At 37.6% G+C, this 23,237-nt stretch overlaps 1 protein-coding gene across 1 annotated transcript in view; it reads right to left on the reverse strand.

Annotated features, from left to right (window-relative positions):
* The window catches only part of LOC121917420 (laminin subunit alpha-3-like), a 176,128-nt gene that overhangs the window by 59,485 nt on the left and 93,406 nt on the right, over positions 1-23,237 (reverse strand). The window contains exons 34-43 of the mRNA XM_042443368.1: positions 22,376-22,587; positions 21,758-21,962; positions 19,683-19,827; positions 17,683-17,823; positions 16,132-16,296; positions 15,315-15,416; positions 13,684-13,767; positions 11,274-11,504; positions 6,500-6,613; positions 2,998-3,107 (exon numbers count right to left, since the gene is read on the reverse strand). Coding sequence (XP_042299302.1) covers positions 2,998-3,107; positions 6,500-6,613; positions 11,274-11,504; positions 13,684-13,767; positions 15,315-15,416; positions 16,132-16,296; positions 17,683-17,823; positions 19,683-19,827; positions 21,758-21,962; positions 22,376-22,587 — 1,509 coding nt within the window. The remainder of the gene's footprint in view (positions 1-2,997; positions 3,108-6,499; positions 6,614-11,273; positions 11,505-13,683; positions 13,768-15,314; positions 15,417-16,131; positions 16,297-17,682; positions 17,824-19,682; positions 19,828-21,757; positions 21,963-22,375; positions 22,588-23,237) is intronic.

The raw sequence follows: 23,237 nt of genomic DNA on the forward strand, positions 1-23,237 counted from the left end.
CAGGCTGAGTCTGCCCTGAGTCCCTGGCTGGAATTGAATTCACAACCTTGTGGTTTGTGCATGAGTGGCTGCGGTACTGGCACTTACCCACTACAGCACCTGTGTGGCTACATCCTAAGAGGCTCCCTCTCTTGAAAATATCTTCATCTATTATTTTCCTTCATCATGTATTATGTTTCTAATGCGTCCGAGTACATACAAGTGGAAATTCATGAAAAATTTCTTATGGGCTGCAGATGACCTCTTATTAATAACACTGAGTGTTGATAGTTATGGAAGCACTGGGGTGTATAATTAAACATTTTAGTTGATCTAGTTAATAAAATCTTAGAAATGTAAGAGTTGGAAAGGACCATAGGGGTCATCTCGTTCAATTCACTGTCTTGCAGGAATACACAACTAAAGCATTCCTGAAAGACGTCTTCCCAACCTCTGTTTGAAGACCTCCGAAGACCACCGCCTTCCAAGGCAATCTATTTCATTGACAAACAACTTACAGTAAAAAAGATCCTCCCTAATGTTTAGATATGATCTATTTTCTCATAATTTGAATCTATTGGATAATATTCTAGTTTCTGGAGCATCAGAAAACAAGTTGACTCCATCTTCTACAAGATATCCCTTCAGCTGTTTAAGGATAGCTATCATGCCAACTTCTCAGTCTTTTTTTCCTCCAAGCCGAACATATCCAGCTCCCTATGCCATTCCTCATAAGGCTTGGCTTCCAGACTATTTCCATTTGAGTCAAAGCAAGACCTGAGCTACCAATAGTGGTTTTTAGGACCAAACTAGAGAAGAACAAGTGTTCAAATTTCCTGATTTTTAAAAATAATTTAAAAGCAGTTGCATTATATCAGGCTCAGAACACTCGGGGAAGGGAAGGCAGAAAAGAAAGAAAGAAAGAAAGAAAGAAAGAAAGAAAGAAAGAAAGCAGCTTGGAAAGGGGATTTAGACTGGGCAAGTAGCATAGGAAACTTATACCCCACTCTTTAGAAATGCTCTTAGAGCGGCTTACAAAATTGTTAATTAGACAGTTCCCTGTTAATTAGACAAAAGGCGAAGGGAATTGCAATGGGGAAAATGATCGGAATTGACCACAAATCTCCAACTTCCCTATATGTCAACTAATTCAGCCTTTAATTTTTATCATTAATATATTTCAGATCATATTCTATTAAAGGTCCTCTGTGATTTATCCCCCCCCCCCCAAAAAAAAAAAAAACCAAACAAACAAACCAGGAACTCTCTACTTTTGGAAAGCTGGAGGAATTTAAGTTGTGTGGCTGTGTCCACACAGGTCCAAGAAACAGCTGCAGATGTATAATGATTCCTTCAAGTATTACTGTATTGGCTTTAACACATCCATCATCCAACTGGTGATATATTGTCTACCAGAGAAATTCTCTTAAGGCTCTTGAACTCAGCTTCTGTACATGGCAAAAGCTTTGTGAGGCTCCGAGCCTTCAAATATTCCATATTTAAATACTACAGAGGTTCTCTGTTTCAGATGATCCCAAATACCATCCATCAAGTTCAGGTGCAAAGGTTCAGATCCTCTGCAATCCTTTATAGACCCAGGTAATGAAAATACATCATCATATACTGATCTATACCCTATCTGGACATACAAATTGTCTTGTCTTCTGTTCTCTATGTTTTTACTGATTGTCTTTCTTATACACTTTTGACTGAACTGTAGCACTTCAAGGAGGCCAAATAGTCTGTCTCATCCCTCACCCAAGTAATAGCTTCTTAAATTCTATTAAATGACTAGGCATGTTGTTTGTAGGATAAACACTAATATATATGTTACAAAGTGGTTCAAATGGAAGACCATTTTTAACAAGATTCAATAACTCTGCTCCCTTGTTTCATAATTTCTTCACAAGTGCCAACAACTTACCCACAGTTATTGGCAGAATAGCATATGCAAGCAATGGCATATGCAAACAAATTGCAAAGGGGAACTATAACAAAGTGTTGCGTCATATTCCTTCTTTCTACCCATATTCCAGCCACCCATATTCTCCTCCACAAGGCCATACCATTCTGTACTTCCATCCAGTTTTTCAGTTTTCACCAGGTAACAATCAACATCCTATGACAACTAACACTGTTTTGTTGGGATTTTGCCCTCTTTGTGATTTTTAAAGGATTTTGGAAACTTTGGGATTTTCCTGAACATGCTGAGATCTCCCTTCTTCAATAGCCTCATTTTGACTAAATTTTTGTTACAGTTGGCCCTTCTTATACATGGATTTTTTACACATGGATTCAAATCCACGGTTTGAAAATGTTCAAAAAAAGTAACCTTGATTTTCCATTTTTTATAAGGGACACCATTTTACTATTTCATTATATTTAATGGGACCTGAGCATCCACAGATTTTGTTATCCATGGGGAGTCTTGGAACCAAATCCCAGCATATAACAAGGGTCCACTGTAGTACTCTCCACCTGAGCATATAGTGAGAGTGATTCCTATCCATTAAATCTGATTAAAACTTGAAAATTTTACTTTTTTTGTCGGTACCTCCCAGGAGCTCAGAGCCCACAGGGCCAGGAGCCACTCAAACTGGGGGACGAATTGAAATGATGATGGGTTGCCATCATCATTATCATTATCATCCTTTGAAGCTATTTTAGAGTAGAGGAGCCACCACTGGCCTGTGGTCTATGCAAGAGTCTGCCTCACACTACCATTAGGAGATGAAAGCATGGGCTGCCCTCAAGAAGAGCTCATTCACTCAGCCCAAAGTATGCTAAGTGAGCACATGGGGATCTGTAGCTTGCAAAAATGCTGGCAAGAGAACCTCTCAGTTTTATAGCACTTCTTACACATGATGCAAGGAATAACAGAAACATGTCCATTTAAAAAAGGAACAGTACTTAGCAAACATAGCTTTTATGCCCATAATACCCTGAAACCTTAATCAAGGCAACTGTGTGCCAAGCACAATAAAAACACTTTTTCCATTCCTTACCCCCACACAGTACCTGTTTGTATAAGGGCAGCGACACACCCTGCAATTTCCTTGACTGGCATCACCAAAGTAACCTTCTTTGCAATGCTCACACTTCTCACCAGCAGTATTATGCTGACAGTTCTTAAGAAAAACAAAAACATATATATATATATATATAAACCAGGCAATTAACAACTGATCTCTTAGATTTGTTGTTGTTGTTGTTGTTGTTACCAGAAGGAAAAAATTAGAATGGATCTGCTCCAGGGCATTCAAACATTTCCTCCCTAGACAGAACAAAGAAACTGGACTCCGACCTCTGTCTCAAAGCTAAAGAGAAGTTGATTTATTGGCCTTCCCCCCACCCCTCAAATGATGCCAGGAATGTTAGGATATTTTAACAATCACCACTTTTTTTTTAATTGTTAAACTCATTACAAAAGTGTGGTTGTTAAAATATCCTAACATTCCTGGCACCATTTGAGAGTTTCAGAATTAGGGTACTTCTGGACAGAAGTGTTGCTTGCTTTCCTCCCTCATGAAATTTGCATTTATTACTAATGATAGTGTTCATAATTAACATCATTATTTCTACAACAGAGTAGGCAACTTTCTTCAGCCATTTACTTCAAACAGGCTTACATTTTCTTGGATTTTCTGGAAAAATTTGAGTTCCCTAGTGCCCTGGCATAAGATAGACCAGTTGCAGCATCATCTCAAGGACAACGCTTGTGCTCTCACAACAGCATGGGAAGTTTCAGTCTAGTCCCAAGGTGCCAACAGTGATGAGCATTTATACCCCTTCTCTTTCATAACATGCCAAAAGTTTAACAAAAAAGGGTAAAGTCCATGGCATTGTCATATATGGCACCATATACAGTGGGCCCTCCTCGTTCTGACCCCCCCCCCCGAGTCTGAGGAAAAACATGTACACTCAAACCCCATTTGTTTTAATGGAGGAGCACTCCTGCCTGTGGTGTCGTGCATGTGGCATGGGCGTGCACGCCATTATGCCTCCCACGGCTTAAGCTTCCATAGAAAGTTAAAGCTGTGTATGGCATGCCCACGTATGGCCTAAGCACACTGTATGAGCAGACCTATAGCACCTGTTTGCCCTTTTCATAACATTGGAATTTCGCTACACCACGCTGGCTTCTCCAGGTATGACATTCAGTGCTGATATATTTTTTGGCCATGCTCCATTGTTTTAGACATCAAATGCTTTAGCCACCATATAAATGTATAACATTATTCTGTGCCATATGATATGCACATAGAGTTCCATAAGCGTCTACTTATGCTACTTACTATTCAAAGTACTGCTAATGGCATAGCTACTCAAGCTCATTAGATTATCCACCTGCCACCAAGATATTCACCCAGATATCAAGAGACAAAGAATAGAATTCAGTAAACACTCATTTTTAATGTTACAATTGTAAATAGAAAGGAACCAGTGAAACTACAGGGACAAACAGAATGCAAGCTGTATTAGATCTGCAGAAATGTATATATAATACTAACTATAAAACAGTTTATTTGGTGATTGAGCTGGTAGGAATAAGGATAAAAAGGTGAACATTTACAAAACTCTCCTCTTGGCATGATGTAAACTATCCTGCTCTTGATCTTTCTGCCTATGTGCTTTCTTGTTATGGCCTGTCCTGTGTCTCCAATCAAAATGCCTCATGATTCATACATCCCCTGGAACATGCTGATTTAGCTTCCAGCTCCTATATTTATCCTAAAAGGGTTTGTCAAAACTCAAGTCAAGGGAAAGTATAACATCTAGGAATGCAGTGCAAGCAAAACAAGTCCATTATGAATAAGCATGATAAAATAAACGGGGTGGGAGAGAGGCCAGAAACCATAGAATAAATCTGGCAGTGTATATATTTACTTGAGAAAAAGAATGAAAGGGAACAGATCTGAGGGATATACTTTCAGAATAAACTATTGAGGCAAAGGTAGTGAAATGTAATATAAGACTATGATCCCCCAGAACTGTTATTGAAGGATCCTTTCCATTTTCAATCAGTGCTCATATTTGGATGGGAACTTTGAGGAAATAGCTGCAGATTACATTTTTTATAGGCAGTTTAGTGGTTAACTATAGTAATTATGGTTTTAAATACAAAATAACATATTATGAAAGAGACAGATTCACTGGTGATGCTTTCATATTTTGGCTTTATAAATTAAAGTATCCAGAACATGCACCATATTCCTGGCTTGTTCTGAAGTCATTAACTATAATTTCACATTTCAGACATAACATGAAACTATAGCTAACCCAAACTCTTCCTGGCATGTTTGCTTCCTCATGCAAAGCAAGCAGCAAACCAGCTGCACACAGGATATAAAGATTCTAAGCTTAGGTATGTTCAGCTGATCGTGTCTACAGACTTTCAACAGATCTGTCTCTCTTTACTCTTTAAAAAGAGTAAACACTGCAGAATGCATATACCAGCATGGCTACAGAAGATAGCTTCATATATTGATGTTGACAACCTTTGTGGACTAATATCATGTTAGGTTCAGCTGTCTTCAGGATACTGGTGTGCTTTTTTGGTTTTGTAGCAAAAGATTAATAAGGCTAATCCTCTGGAAGATATTGCTCTATCCAAGGTGGTCCTGCCATCATATAAAGTGAAGGGGATTCACCTTGAATTTTAAGTAGCAAAGGGCACCAATTTGTTACTGTATTTTCTGGCGGGGATGGGGATTTCCTACCTTGTGCCATATCTCACTTGTTTTGGAAACTATGCATGTTTGTTGGGGATGCTATCTATTCCTCTGCTTTGGATACCAAAATCTATGGATTGGCACTGTACTGTAAGTTGTGGGATCACTACTTACGGGACCACATTTATGCATGTACAAAACTAAACAAGTTTATACAGTTGGCCCTCCATATCCATGGATTTTTTATCCATGGGTTCAACTATCCATAGTTTGAAAATATTATAAATATATATAAATTCCAAAAATCAAACCTTGAGTTTGCCATTTTATATAAGAGACACCATTTTACTATGCCATTTTATTTAATGGGAATTGAGCATCCATTGGTTTTAGTATCCATGAGGAATATTGGAACCAAAACTCAGAGGATACCAAGGGCCCACTGTAGAATCTATGTATTTCAGTACCAATGAAGCCCTACATATACAGCTGTACTGAATGGCATTGCATGCACAAAGTTTTTCCCCCCTTTACTACAGATAAGGAAACCATTACAGCAGTGATGGGCAAAATGTGCCCCCTCCCAGATGTTATTGGACTATAACTCCTTCAACATTGACTGTGCTACCTAGGGCTGATAGGATGCTGTAGTCTAAAAGCATTTGAAAGACTAAATTTTGTCTGTTTTATTAATAGAAGAAATCAACAGCAAATCACAGGTCTGCAATCTATCAGTCTGTTCAGTTGAAGCAAGAGCAGCACACATTTCACAAGTTATTAATTAAGAATCGAGAAAAGTTTCAATAATTTCTGAAATACAAATACAGTAAGTAATTTGTATTACTTACAATGCAAATTCCAGAACCATCGATACATCTATTTGCATTTCCATTACAATTGCAAGGAACACACCGTCCTGTCAGTAGACCTTTGTTCTCACGATAAAATCCAGGGCTGCATTCCTAATGCACACGAAAAATGGTGGAGATGAAATAATTGTAACTTTTCATGTTTTAAAATTAACTGCCTAGTAAGATTTTCAGGCAGAAGAACTGAACTGCTAAATCTTCACATACATATTACACAATAGGTCATGTTTGGATACCAATAGTTTAGCTTTTGGGGTGTTATAGGGGGTTTACCCCTCCCTTCATGTGACAAACAAACCAAAACGTCTTCTATATTTCAGTTTTCATTTCATCCAAACCAGGAAGCTATGGTAAACAACTTCAGAAGAAACCAAAATATTAAATCAATTTGAAAACATGGCTTAATATCCTGACTTGTTTTAAATTCAGCCACTATAGTTTCTGGGTCCAGATGATCCAGGAAACCTACCCAGCTTGTTAGATCCCCTGCCTGAAGAGATTATCATAAAGGGGTCAAAAACCCTGTTTTACATCTCGGATTACTAAAACAGGATATGAGCATCTGAAAATGGATTATGTCAGCTGTTTCAAAGTCAAATAACTTCTTAAACAGTTGAAAATATCTCTATGTATCAAGTCTCCCAAATCTGTTGAGAAGGATTCTCTTAACCCTAAACCCAAGATGGATTATCAGATGGGATACATTTCATATGCCATGCAGAATATTTTGAAAATATATCTTTTACATTCCAGTTAGTAAATTCTTTCTACAGAACATGGTTTGTCCATTATGGTTTACCTGACATCTACATTAATTTATAGTTTAATTTTCTAAAATACTTGCTGTGATGTCACCTCTCCTAACTCATCCTGATTTCCTGACCTGGGGATATGTGAAGTGATGTTTAGGCAATGAGAAGCATTCTTTAATATGAAGCACAATTTGTACGTACAGGCTTGTCCCAAAGACAAGACAAGCACGAAAAGAATGTTCATTGGCTAGAAGCATTTAAGAAACAACGCTGCTCTTCTTTCTTTCAGATCAAAGTCAAGGAAAAATGATATGGGGAGCAGAATCATATTTTTTAAGCAAAGATACAGAGATGGTTGTCAAATAAAAGAATGCTGCCCTCAGATAGTAAACTGTGGCCCTTTTAATACTTTGAATCAGACATTGACCTGGGAGACATGAACTCAAATTCTCTTCTGGCTTTATGTTAATGTAACAAGGGATTGGGTCCCAGAACAGATCAAGTCTGAACTCTCCACTGGAAGCCAAGATGACTAAATTGAGGCTGTCATACTGACTCATTAGAAAAGACAATAATGCTAGGAAATGTAGAAGGCAGAAGAAAGGAAGGAAGACTTCATGCCAGACGGCTAGACTCAATCAAAGAGGGCATGGGCCTGAACCTGCAGGACCTAAGCAGAGAGGCTGAGAATAGGGGGTCATGGGGATCTCATTCACAGGACCACCATGAGTCAAAGTTGACTCCAAGGCAGCTAACAACAAACAACAGCAAACAGAGGATTATGGTGCGCCCTTAGCGCGGAGCAGGAAGGAGCTCTGTTTCGGAGCTCTTTCCTGGTTTGGTCTGCTGGGCGCAGCCTTCACACGGCTGCGCCCAGCAGACCAAAGGAGAAAGGGGCCAAGCGGCCCCTTTCTCCTCCTCCCCGCCGCCGCGGGGTGTCTTTGGGGCTTAAAGCCCCAGGGACACCCCTTTTCAGGCTGCAGGGAAGCAGCGTTTTGCCGCTTCCCCACAGCCTGAAAAGCGGCGGATCAGGGCCTCAGCGGCTGCCGTTCTCACCACAGAGGCCCCGATACACTGGGGAAAGGGGCGGGTACAGCCCGCCCCAAATGGGCAGTCTGTAACCCACCATAGGGAAATATCCAGTACTTCCTTACACAATGGTTTTGCAATTGCCAGATGGTACCTCAGCACAGCTCTGCCCCCTGACCCAAATGGTCTCAGACTAGCTTACCAAATTAAGAGTTACTGACAATCCAAGCAAAACAACAATTAAAAGTACTTCGGGGATAAAAAAACATAATTAATCAGTTTCAAGGAAGTTGCCCCACTGAAGTTTTTCAGTGTTGTTCTAGAATAAACATTAATTTTGCTACATGCTCAAACATAATTTTCCTCCTAGGCTTTGAAAGAAAATAAGATTTCCTATACAGATAACACTTCTATGTAGGACAGTGAGTACACATCTTAACTTTTGACAAATGCAATTACTTGCCCACTTTGCCATACAGACTGAAAAAAACATTTACTCCCCATCATTTTGAATAATGTTAATCATACATTCAATATTTCAGAGCAAGAAAAATTAACTTAAAGAGTATTATATTTTGTGTTTGGAAAGTCAACCTAAAGAGAAACATATAGTTAACATATATACTGACTTCTTATACTTGTTGGGAAGCTATCTGGCTAACAGCTTAAATGTGAATACTTCATACACAGATGAGTAGCAAAGTTTTACAAGAAACGTTAATTTTCTAATAGGAAATCTAGTCAAATGGACAAAGAGATGAGGTTTTGATTTACTGTTTTCACTTAAAATGCAGCACTGTGCACTTCTATGTCAAGATTTTAAAAAGTAAAAAGTAAAATGAGAGGAAGGGAAGAAAAAGAATGCATGTTACCTGTTTTGGTTTAAAATCCCAGTGAATTTGTTGCTGTTGCCCTTGGCCCTGAAAATGAGGAAATGGTATCCTCTCTTGTGTAGCATATCCTAAACAGTGCCTCAGGCCAATGCACAACATCAGCAATCCGAGGCTGCTTGGTCTCTGCATTCCGGCCGTCATTTTGCTTAGCTTTAGGCTTTGCTGTTCATATCACTCTTTTCGCTACACAGCCCCTTTTCTTATGCTACCTGTGATTGTTCTGCTTCTGACTAAGTCTGTGCTGTGATATGCCCCTCCTTTAAACTTTATACATGAGTCAAGTTGTGCAACACACAGCAGCTTCTGAGGTTAATGAACCACTTTGCAATTCCAGCAAATGAATGTATATCTGAATTAAGGTGTGGCAATCATCACTTTTTCTTTGCCTAACACAGTCAGACGGTACTAGACGATTAGAACTGTAGAAAAAAAAGAATTGTAAATCATAGGCTGAGTAATTCTGTGGAAACATGTAGGGTGTGTGGGCTACTTGACTAAGTAGTTCTGTATCTTCCTTTGGGCTACATATTTTTATCAGGCTAGGTAAAGAAAGAAAAGACCACACCAAAGTGGCATGTTGTTGTGTTTGGTAAGCAGGGAAGGAACAGGAAGAGTTTTATAACTATACCAAATACAGGCCTCAACATGATGATCAATTGAACATTTCAAATAATGAAGACTGTTTAAAATATCCCCTTCAAATATTTTTTCAAATGACATTAAATAATGTCTAATAGTATGATTGTAACATGAGAATGAAATGGGCAACTGTACACATCAATTTGAAGCAATTAGAAAGAAGTCTTAATGATAATCAATGAAATGATATCCAATAAATGACATGATCAGAAGTAAGGCATGACAGGGTTTTGGACCTTTCATAGGAAAAAAATGGCACATGTAGTAAGGGAACTTTTCTAATTCCCAGTGGACCTGTCAAAATTCAGTTCCGTACAAATAATAAAGGTATTGTATTTTAAATTTCAGATTGTCTGGCCAGCTGACAATTAAGGAATAATGCATTGAACTTTATGACATTTATAATAATTCCATAGCATAAACAAACTACTCTGTGATGCCTTGACCAATATAGTCTTAACAAGTAGTAATAATTTTACCACACATCTGGTGCAAAAGTAAGACAGCTAAGGAACGAATTAAACACAGATTTTCATATTCAAAATTTAGGATTAAGACATTTTCCTTCCATTGCTCTGCAAATGAACTACTGGCTATGCCTGTAATTCAATAACTTGTGTTAAGATATATTAAATATACAGATAAACACTGTTCAGAAGAAACTGACAACAACATATTTCAGCAAGGAGAAGGGATCAGCACTACTGATCTGGCAACTGAAGGGTGATCCCTGGGATATGTGGATATATTTCCTCTCTGTGGATGCTTTCCTAGCTATGTGTGTGTGCATTTCTCTGAAGCAATGACAAATGTTTTCTGCTTTATGAGTCTTCAGAAGCTAAGTTTAACATAATGTGTTATACTGTTTTTCTTTGAACTTGTCAGTTTGTTTTTGCCATTGGATGTAACTAGCCAAGGAACCAGTAGATTCTGCTGGTACCAGTTAAACCATGAGGGAGCTCCATTTGCAGTTTCCTATGCACCCTTAAAACCTGCTCTGGATGGTCTCAAAGCAGGGGGTGTTTTTTGGCAGGGAGGTGTCACAAAGCGCTGTACAGTGGAAGGGATGTCATACTGTATGGTGGAATGGATGTCAGGTTAGTAGTCAGGCACTATTGGAAGAAGCGATTTAGATAACTGTTTTGTCTGGACATCTGCACCAATAACTAACTAGAATAAATTAAGATGAACATAACTTACTAAATTGAACAAAATAGCACAAAAGACTACACATTGAGCACCATTTATCAAAGCAGAATACAGAAGGGAGGTAAAATATTTAAGTGAACTGCCAATGCAGTTCATAAATACATCTTTAATATGCTTTTAAGTCAAACCAATGTGAACAATCATTTCTCTTCACCATAGCTAAGTCAATAATTGCTTTCATGAGCAATGTCTCAGGGATGATGCAGTGTGGAGACAAAGAAAATTTCCTACCTGACATGAATCACCTAGGTATCCAGGAGGACAGGAGCATGCCTCTACATTATAAGCAACATTGCCATTTCCTGTACCAGTAGCCTCTTCCAGACCAACCTCGCCCAAAGTTAACCGCTGAGATTCTGTGAAGTAAAGCCCTCTGATTTGTAATCCTTCTAGTCTAGACAGGACCATCATCAGCTCCTCCCGAGATACCAAGTTATTGCTGCTTGCATGTCTGAAGTTCCCCTGTACATAAGAGATGCAATAAAAAATTGGCTCTTGAGAAGTCTTATTCATAATCTGCTCAGTCTAGAAGTACTACAACACTCAAAAAGAGATCGCTGTAGCTATTTTAAAACTAAAGTTGGTTAGGATATGCAAAAAGCTTCTATTTTAGGCAATATCATACCACAAAAGAAGAAACTTTTTAGAAACTCTTTCTTGAAATCTGAATTACTTGATACTTGGGATGTTAGTCTAGTAAACAAAAATGGCTATGGGATACTCACTAAATTATTGTTAGAAAATAAAATCAAACAACCGTTTCCTTGAACTGTTGATGTTAACTGCCTTCGAGTTGTTCCAACTCATGGCGACCTAGCATGCAGTCTTTCTTTCTTCATCTCTCCACCTTTCCTAGCATTATCGTCTTTTCCAATGAACCATGCCTTCTCATGATGTGGTCAAAGTATGACAGCCTCAGCTTAATCATCTTGGCTTCCAGGGAGATTTCCAGCTTGATATGTTGAAGGACCCATTTGTTTGTCTTTTTAGCTATCCTCAGCACTCTTCTCCAGTACCACATCTCAAATGAACTGATTTTCTTCTTATCTGCTTTCATCACTGTCCAGCTCTTGCATCCATACATGGTGATGGGGAATACAATGGCTTAAACAATTCTAACTTTTGTGCTCAGTTCTATATCTTTATTTTTAGGATCTTTTCTAGTTCTTTCATAGCAGCTCTTCTGATTCCTAGTCTTCTTCTGAGTTCTTGACTAAAGTCTCTTTCCTGATTGATGTTTGATCCAAAGTATACTGTACAGTGCTACGTTTTACTGTACTGTACTTTTACTGTACTAAAAATAATATAGAATAGTGTGATTCTTTATGTGTATTCTCCACAGGACCAAAACATAATTCACTTTGCATAGAATACTGATGGCTTGAAAGGCTTTTGGGAGACCATGGCTAAGGAACTAGGGAGCAAGATCTATACTTTATTGATAAACTTTGCTTTAGCATCTAAGCACAAAAGAAGAGCTCACAGATCAAAACATGGTTATTATTTTTTAGAATGGCCTCCAACCATCAGCAAACACATGTGCAACTGAAGATGGAATGCAACTCCAAGTAACTTTCCTTTTCAAGTCCAGGCATGAATCAGACGAGAACCCAGCTTGACTTTTAACTTTCATACATCCTAAACAAGCAGCTACTTAACTGTAAACTCTGCACAGTAGTTCTGAGAAATACTGCACTATAAGAATAAGAATACGAATAACACATTTTGATGCCACTTTCACAGCTCAGCTCAGCCTTTTAACAGTATTACTTGCTCATTACTTCTCTCAAATGTGAGAAGTACAGGGCAGCACAACAAGGTTTGTTTTCTTTGGATGAATGGGGGCACACCAGAGAAATATAACATCATAATATACCTTCCCGTGCCCCCCCCCCCCCAAATATATAAGCGAAACAAATGGAAGCAAGTAATGGAAGTAATGGAAGTAAGCTGTTTAATGTTAATCCTACAGTGGACTCCCAAACAGCAACTGTTTCTCACCATGGAAACTTTACTTCCAGACAAATGAAATTTGAAAACACTTGTGCGCCCTTACTTCAATCAAATGGCAAAACTTCTATATATTTTTTCTGTAATAAACAAAGACTGGTTTCAGGACCTGCACTAGAGAAGACTGCATATTACGAAACTGCCCTCAGCTACTGTATATACTGAACAAGGGAAAAAGGCCATATCTGTATTTGACCTGTATCAAAGCATTCCCTTTGCTGCAAGGAATGTGGTGCTGCAGATGTTGCTAAAGACCTATCATCCCTCAGCACTATCTGTTCTGGCTAGGGCTGATGGGAACTGCAGTCCAACAACATCTGAAGGAGATACATTCAATTCCATTTCAATTCCAATGATTTCCATCCCAGGTTACAATTTACATGTACAATACAGTTTCTCTACATGTGTTAATATTTATAATTTCATGAAACATCTATTTATAGCTTACTTCTGTACCTTTGTATTCATAAACAAATTCCATTTTTCTCCCACCTAGGTTTTCTCACTATTTGGGAATGCAGCCTTGAAAATTTACTTTAAAACAAGAGGATCTGGTACCTTGCTTTTGAAACTGTGCTAGAAAGAGGCAGAGGAGAAACTATCAGAGCTAGTGAGTTCTTTTAATTCTTACCTCAAGTAGCTGAATGGATCCATAATACTGTTTGTCAGGCAAAGGATTGTTAGGATCCACATAAATTAATTTCATCTGTTGCCCCTATACAAAAATATTACCATTCCAACATCAGTACATGCAGAATTTCTTTCTTTTTATGTATTTTTAAAAAAAACTATATCCCACTTTGTTCTAAGAGATGGATTCAAAGAAATTAATAAAGTAAACATTTTTAATGAAGCAGAAGCAATAATTCATACACATGCCCCACGGCCGCCACATTTTAAATCCTTATAAAACTATTTTATAAAAACAAGAGAAACTACCAATACACAGGAGATCATCGTTGTCATAGACTGTTCTTCCTACATTTAACTTTCCTCTGATTTTTATGAATATTATTCCCCACTATTATCATGTGTAAATACACTTGTAATTTAGATTTCTCTTCATACCTCTGATTAAGCAGATTCCAGGACATACATGCTTATGCTATAATAATGTTTTTACTTTTAAGGTTCCATGAGACTCTTTATTATTTCTCAGTACAGTGTTACATTTAGAAATACTTCCAATGTTATTAAAGTGCAGCAAAGAGGACTATAGCTAGTATGTAAATATATGGTATGTTCATTTGTCAGAGAGACAGCATGGTGTAGTGGTTTCAGCATTGGACTATAGCTCTGGAGATCACGGTTTCAATTCCTGCTCAGCCATGGGCAAGTCACACTCTTACAGCATCAGAGGAAGGCAAGGGTAATCCTCCTAAATAAATATTGCCAAGAAATTCCTATGACAGGAAGGCATAAAGTAACTATATGTTTATTCTGTGAATTGTCAGGTGCAATATTTATGTACTGTTGTTGTAAATTGCTGTCAATTCAAAATTGACTATGGAGACCCTGCACATGGGATAGGTCCAAGTTGTCAGCAGCTCTGGTCTTGCAAACTGAGGACAGTGGCTTCCTTGATTAAGTCTATCTGCCTGTAATAGTCTTCCTCTTTTCCTACCTTACCAATCATTTTTTATTTTTCTAGTGAGTCATGTTGCTTCATGATATATCCAGAGTACAACACTTTGAGTTTAGTCATTTTGGCTTCTAGGGAGAGTTCAAGATGGATTTGTTCTAAGGCCCATTTATTTGTCTTTTCAGCAGTCCCTGGTAATCATAGAGGTCTCCTCCAGTACCCCATCTTAAATGAGCTGGTTTAGTTTCTATCAGTTTTGTTCACTGTCCAGATTTCACAACCACACACAGAAATCAGAAATATGGCATCGTTTTAGAAAAATGAAAAATAGTAATGATGCAAAAAACTTTGCTAAAGACAGTACCTGGGCAGTACCATCCTGAATGTGTATGTAATTTTCACATTCCTATGAGCTAAAACTATTTATCTAGCAAATTTATTTTTATTTGTTCATTAGGATGGTACTTTCTGATAAAAAAAAAAACAGTCTCTTATCTCTTTCCACAGAGATTGTATCAAATGAGCAGTAGACTAGAAACCTGTAAGTGCGGGACAAGCTACCAACCTATCCTTAGATAGAAACCCAGAAAGAAAACAAAATCTGGAGAAGGCATAAAAGTTCTTAAAAACAGTTTAGCACTAAGAAACAGGGTTTCAGAGTTATATAGCACTTTACTTACAGTCAGCTGCACATCAGGTCTTTTCTCCAGGAGGGTCATGCCTTCACTAGGTAATCCAAAGGTTTTAACCTGATATGTCATGTAGCCACCATATGAAGAAAGCTGAAACATATTTAAAGACATAATGAAAGGGATTATAAGAGCATATGACATCATTTCTAAGCATTAAAATTATAATCTTAATGTTTTGATCTATACAATTTCATTTCCAAACCTACCAACAGGTTACACATAGATATAATACACAGAGGTATGGGGAAAGGGTGTGTATTCCTGACTAAACATATTCAAAAACCCTTTTTGTGGGAATAAGGGGGTGTTTGCATCTAGAAAATATTAATACATATATGGCAAGGGTAGGGAAATTGTATCCCCAGAGCCATTTTTGTGTCCCACAAGGGAACAAAAAAGTCCACCTCAGAATGCTCTCAAATGCCCCTAGGGGTTGTGGAGAAAATGTCTTCAAATGTGGCAGTGTTGCCCCCATGCTCACTGGAGCACTGGGAGGCACTTGGGACTGAAAAAAATTGAAAATTGTGGGGACAGAACAGGTGATGCAGCCCTCCAAGTTTCCCTGGGGGACTACACCTTAGTGTTGCCCATTACTTATCTAAGAGCTGAAGACAAAGAACAAGATGGCAAGAGGAGGCAGCATCATAAAAGAAGTAGCGTAGCGAAAGAGAGGTGGGGAAAAAAGAAAAGAAAAGTCACCTCACTGAGCTAGGAGAAAGACAAGGAAAAACATTTCAGACAAGAAAGAAGTCTATGACATAGACCTTGGGCAGTAAAAAGACAGTAAACTTCAAAGATAATATACCTTGTCTCCCAAGTAAGATGAAGGTGCCATCCAGTATAAATTGCACACAGAGGAAGGTAGTTCTTGGACATCAGCAACAACACTGTTGCTGCCTGGGTTAAAAGTTACTGGGATATTCATGTCATTATCCATATCTCTCAGAAGCCAGTTCCTCATCTCCACAAACTAAAAGCAAAGCGAGGGGGAAATGGAAAGAAAGGTTTCTGTGACTGAATAAAGCTTTCCACCTTGTTTCTGCAGGGAATTTATACTTGCTTCATATGAGAATATTTTCTGACTTTTTGCTATCAGTAACAACAGCTGCTGGTCTTTCATGCTACCACAAAGCACCCTCAGGCTAATCCATCTCAGGCTAGTTGTTCTATTTGCCTACAGTGATCAGTTTCTGGCATCACTGAGATGATGGCCACCACCCTCATCACCCATCATCCATATCATTAGCACAAAACAGGTTTTCCCAAGCTGGGGACCTCTGGATGCATTGGCTAGCAATTCTCATTATCGACAGTTAGCATGATTAATGGTAAGGGAAATGAAAGTTATAAAACACAGAATCTGGAGGATGCCAAATTAAGGAAGGTTAGCAAAAATGTTTTTGGATCAGCAACATCACATGAGGGATTTCTCCAGCTTTATACTTTAATTTATATGTGCAATGCTGATCAACTGTATGGATGGATGGGAGTCAAACCACAGAGATCGTTGTGGCAAATGAAACATGTACTTTGGGCATTACAGTGGTATGCAAGGTATTCTGCTTCTACCTATGGTAAACAATCAAGTCAATCTTCTTTCCACAAACAAAGATCTGCCAGTGACTGAATTAAAACCAATGAACACTAGGGCAACAGTGCAATTGTCCTTACAAAGAAAATAACGGTCTGAGATTAACACCTCTAAGAAGCACCTTCCACAGCCTAAGGGCCTAAAAAGATAATAATAAATAGTTATATCAAATCAAGCCTATGGCAGTCCACAAATCAGGTAAGAATTTCTAATTAGTGAGATGAGTTCAACTGTAGTTAACAAATTTATGAGATCGTTGTTGTTTTTTACATGTGCCATATTTTTTTCTTTACAGGACTAATAGCAGCTTTAGGCATAGGGCAATTTATAAAGTGAGAAAATAGTGTCTATTTGCATGTAGGGAAAGTAAATCCCTCCTCCAGATAGTTTTCAACTTGGTGTCATGGCCCAACTTTAATGCTCCACCGTGTGTGTGTGTGTGTATGTGCATGTTGCCTGTTGATTTATTGCAACTCCATGCATTTTTCTTATGGTTTTCTTAGGTAAGAAATATTCAGGGGTAGCTCTGTTAGTTCTGTCCTCTGAAATATAGCCTACAGCACCTAGTATTTGTAGGCAGTTTCCCATTCAAGTAGTAACCGAGGCTGATCCTGCTTAGCCTCCAAGATCAGACATGATCTGGTATATTTAGAGTATTAAGGCCTACTCTACCCTATAGTTGGTTTTAACGCAAACAAAATAGGAGCTCATCTGTTACTTACTCTCACTATACCCTTAGAAGCAACAGTTTTCAGAAAAGCATACCTTAATTCTGTGTTTATTTGTACTTTGACAAATATTGGTTGCTCCGAAACAAAAGCAGTTGGTGCAACCTTTTGGATTAGAAGAGTCCAAGTAAAATGATCCAGGGCGGCACATGTCACACTGAAAACCTTCAACATTCTCCTATAAGTCAGTTGTAAGAAGTCATTAAATGTTTCCACATAAAGCTCCTGCAGTAATATACACATGAGAACAGCTGTAATACCTTCACTAGTAATAAAAATGGTTTCATGGACTTTTTAAAAAATATACAGTAGCAGACATTTGAACAAAAAGTTCCCCCTTTGTAAAGATAAGTTCAAGTCTGTGATAAATTGTGCTTCTTTAGTGAAACAACAAACAGCTCCACAAGTATTATGGATATGGCTTTTACATTGAATCCATTAAGGACAAACATTTTTGTGGATGGCTGTCATACTTTTTTATTGTTGGTAGTCTTGGGCTGATACACACTGAAAACACACATTATGTGAAATTCTTGATCTTGAGATTCTAAGCACTAGGGATAGGAAAACTCTGTCTCTTTTCCCTCTTATGCACATGCTCAACTTTAATAGGCCCTGCACCAGGAGAAAGGTGAGATAAAATAAATGAATAAACACCATATCTACTCTGCCTTGTTTCCACATTTATCAGCATTTAAAAAAAATCTGCTAGTAAATGTCCATATAAATACATATTTCAAAACATAGTTCCTTAAGAGAGGCATCCCAAAATGTATTTATCACAAAATTAATCTTTTGAAATGTCCTTTCTCTGTAAACTCATATTTCTAAATCACTTTCTCCTAAACATGTAATTGTAGAACTAAGAATTATTATAAAATGTTGAGAAAATGTGAAAGGCAGTAGATAATTGTATATACATTGATCTACGAATCAGGTTAGTTTGAACTGGAACTCACAAGGATCTCTAAACAAATCTATTCAACATCAGTTGTATATATCTAAAAGTTGACTGTGAAAGAGTTCTACTAAGCATGTGAGAGCCACAACACCAGAAGATTTAAAAAAACTTATCTTGGTGTTTTCGCTGTGATTCTGACCCTAGCAATACTGCTAGTAAGAACACTGTGCAAGAATGAAAAAGTCAGCTAGGTAAGGGGGGAAATTATGCAGTGTCCCCAGTTTTTAAGAAAAAAACCTCTTGCTTTAAAATAAGAGACTATTGATATAGAAAATACATATGGTTCTGATACTTAACTACATAAATCATATCACGAACTAAAACAAATAACACATATTGTGTTGTTTTAGCACTGGAGACTGTAGTCTTTGGAAATGATTGTCTGGAAGCACTATTACTGTTTAGCAATGAACAACAAGTCAACAATTTGTATGCTCCAGGAGTGGACCTGGCTGTGGGATCACAATTGTGTAATAAATAATCCTTATTCACTCCCAACAATGCTACCGTCACACTCACAGAGGCCCCCAGTGAAATGGGCAACTAGAGTGGAAGCAGGACCAATGAATTCCACCAGTCTTTCAAATAGTGTATGAGTAATGTTGAAAGACCACCCATAGCTATTTCAAGGATGTCTAGGTTTCCTATCACTTTATATTGGCAGTGGAGAATCTGTTAAAAATAAAGTCCTTCTGCTCAGGGATCATTTTTGAATGGAGGTCGTCTTACTGATTACAACAGGAATAGACAGCATCCTTAAGACTAGTAAAGCTAGTAAAAGATATGCTTAAGAAATAACAGTGTTAACACATGTGCACTCCATACACTTGACTGCAAATTTATATAATGCAAAGTGATGTAAAAACAACCATGCAGAATCCTCTTTAAGAAAATGTAATAACTTTATATTACAATTATGTTTGCTTTCAAGATGTATCAACCAAGGGCAACCATATATTTCCAATTAATATTTTTATTATTATTTCAGAAAATATGGGAATGACAATTACTTTCAAATTTAAAACAAATGTTAATAATGATGACCACACCAAAGTTTGAATGCAAAAGCACCTGACCTTACAGAGACAAACTCCTGTTTTTGAATCACAAACATTTGGTTCTGTTCCTCTTCTGTTACAACTGCAAGGCTTACAGTTTGGAAAGCCATAGGAACCAGGAGCACACTGATCACATTGTCGGCCTGTTATTCCTGAACGGCATCTTCAACAGTGAAACCAAGCACAAAAATTATATCTAATGGTAATAATTTCTTATGTCAGGTTGATGAAGACAATAATATGGATATTCAAACAGATTATTTATTTACTTGTCTGTATTTATGAACCATTCCTATCTAAAGATTTCAAAGCTGTGTTCTGTAAATATAAAACAAACAATACATAAAATTGATATAAAATATCTAAATTTTATATATGAGAATAAGAAAAGGTGAGCTGAACTACATTGCGATGGCAGTGAAGGAAAAGAAGATTCACCATAAATTTATCATAAATAAAGAAATAATTATTTTCATTCTGGTTTCTGGTAAACAAGATGAAGCATGGCAATAGCCTGCCTTGTTTTAGCTATCAAAGAACAGCTTCCAGCAAATGATCAGAATGATACAGTGATGTCAAACCAGTATAAATGATTAAAATATTTAATTCCAGATCTGAATTGTGTGTTCAGTGGTCATGAGGGGATAATTATTAATTCACATAAATAATAAATTAATTATAGATGTCAGCAAATGTGTCATACTTCCTTGTTTCATTGGTCACTTGTAATTTGAGTTCACTTTTCAAGGAATCAACTTTCTAATGACATCTTGATGGATAAGATGAGCTGCTGCCACACTGTGGAAATAGAGGCCTGTTACAGACAGCCAAAATAAAGCTGCTTCGAGTCACAGTGGAGGTATGGTGTTCCAATGATGCATGCGTCCTAAGAGTCCAGAAGCCACACCAAAGCCACACTCCAGTCCCTAGGGCTGGAGCATGGCTTTGGTGCAACATCAGGACAAACTTTTCCAAACCAAGAGATAAAGAAAATTATCAGCCCCCTCTCTCTCATGGCAGGGGGTTGAAATGGATGAGCCTTGTGGCTTCTTACAACTCTATGATTCTAATATATATTTTGTCAAGTCATGGATGGTTGAATAACGAATCCATCCACTGATATGGAGGGCCAAATGTATTAAAACTCTCTGCTGTTTGACACCATGGTATAAAGCAGCAAAATTTTTAAACCTGAATGATTAATCAGCATGTGGGAATAAATGCTTTGCTCCAGGCACACAGAACGCATGTAAGAGAAAAAAATACATATGGTTAATATCTGAAGACTCTTTAAGTATGAGCATGTTATCCATATGTCTTGAAAGTAAAATGTAAAAGCAAATTTGGACATTGAATTAAGTCTTTCAGCTTCAGTGTGCTCTGAATTTATAAGTAGAGAAAATGCAACAGCAGCTCATTTAAAAACAATTGGGTTAATGTTCTGAAAATAACCTATTAACATTATAAAAAAAAAAGCCTGCAAGACTGGTGGAAGACTTATCTTTGAAACAAAGAAAGAAAGAAAGAAAGAAAGAAAGAAAGAAAGAAAGAAAAGCCTACCATCTAGTTTACAATAAAGGACTTAGAACTGATACTACTGGTATTTATTTTTATTAAAATGACTACTCATGAGTTTTCTGTGGATTCCATTACACATAAGGTGTTCCAAATCACAAAAATTAAACCCCTTAATTTCAACAGAACATGTCTTGTATACCAGAAAAGAACTGTATTGTCTAAATTGGCTCTGGATTAACATTTTGCAAAGAAAGGTGACAGCACAAGAAAAGATGCCTATTTCTCGTAAACACCTAGATAGTAATGTATGGAAGTGCTGATTAGCTCACGGAAAGTAGACTACTAGGAGAAGTAGACAAATAGGAGAATTAATTAAATGTGTGCTATGAAAAAATTAACCTTTAGACTATCATACAGAACATTTCCTCACCCCAATACTTGCTTGGATAGGCTAAGTTGCCACCAACACTGAGCTGTACCTCAAATCGCAGAAGAACCCAATTCCTTTGCTTGAGGGCCAACACAGGTGATCATAAGCTTAAATCAGAAAGTACAATCCAGAACTACAGACTTACCTGCACTGACCATTCATTTTATCACATTCAGGATTTCCCATGTTAACAACTCCTTTGATTGAACAATTGCACCGTACACATCCAGCAAGGGGATGGTAGCCAAAGTGCTGCCTCACACACACTTCACATCTTGGCTTTACGGTTTGAGGAGGACAAATACATTTGCCAGTGATATCATCACAAAGACGCCGTCCACAACGACACGCTGAAATTGCAAGAATGCAATAAATATTTTAATCTTTGTTTGCATAAAAATCCAGTAGAACAGACTTCTGCCTCATCCAACTTTATTCTCACATTTAACAGTGAAAAGTTTAAAAACTATACACATGTTAGTTGTACTCCCTCCAATATTTCAGAGATTAAAACTGGATTTCCATAGGATGGAATCATGGCACTTGACAGTCGAAGGCTTTCTCCCCATAGCCCGAAAATCCCACAAAAAAATTGTCCTATGTTGTTTACTAAATATTGTATATGGATGCCCCATGATGTAATATTACAGAAAATCCTTTTAAAGTCTGAAATCAATCACAAAATGAAACATTCAATTCTTCAAGCATGAGTAACATGTAATATTACCACTTCCAAAAATTAGTAGTACTGTAGTACACTTACGTTTGCAAAATGGAAATCCATAATAACCCGTTTGGCACCTGTTACACTGACGGCCAATGATGTGTGGTTTGCAGTGGCACTGCCCTCCCATAGCATCACACGTAAGATTGGTGGCACCAATTCTGTGGCAATTGCAAGGCAATGCACCATTGTTGTAGGCTGCCACAAGTGACCTTGCTGAATTTCTGCAGAATTCTGAGGATGTTACAGGGCTGTGAAAAGGAAAAACAGACTATACCTTTTAGAAGCTTGTCCTGTTTCCATTTTTCACTAAACCTTGAAATTAACTGGTGTCAGTTTACTTATAATTATAATTGTACATCTTTTTCTAATTTTATATGCTTTAAAACAATGTTTAACAAAATCCATGGTGGTTTTTTTTAAAGTTTCTGTCCATAGCACCCTGTCTCTAATGCAGTGGCTCACCTGTAGATTATTCAGGTCTCCCATCCTGAGTTGCCCAAAGGTATCCTGAGCCTTAAAACAACTTTACTCTTTTTCCTTTTCTCTGAAATTATTTCCCAGAATGCCTCTATTGCCTTCAGATCTCTGTTCAGTGCAAGAAGCTCATGGAAGAGCCTTTTGATCCCAGTTGAAAGATATGAATTTGAAAGAATCCCCTAACCCTTCACCCATTTATCCTGCCCCCATTTGCCTCCCCTCCTACTATTATTTCTTTTGTGTTTATTTTTAGATTGTACTATCCTAGCAGTAGGGACTGGCAAGCCCATTATTCATAATACTCCATAGAAGCAGGTGGCATTAAATAAATAAATAAAAGTGGACTGACAAATAATAGGATGGTAATTAGTGTTCCATCGGTGATGGAATGCTCTGTAAGTAAAATGGGCTGGTTTTCAGC

The sequence above is a fragment of the Sceloporus undulatus genome, unplaced genomic scaffold (genome assembly GCF_019175285.1).
Source record: "Sceloporus undulatus isolate JIND9_A2432 ecotype Alabama unplaced genomic scaffold, SceUnd_v1.1 scaffold_17, whole genome shotgun sequence".
In the NCBI taxonomy this organism is placed as follows: Eukaryota; Metazoa; Chordata; class Lepidosauria; order Squamata; family Phrynosomatidae; genus Sceloporus; species Sceloporus undulatus.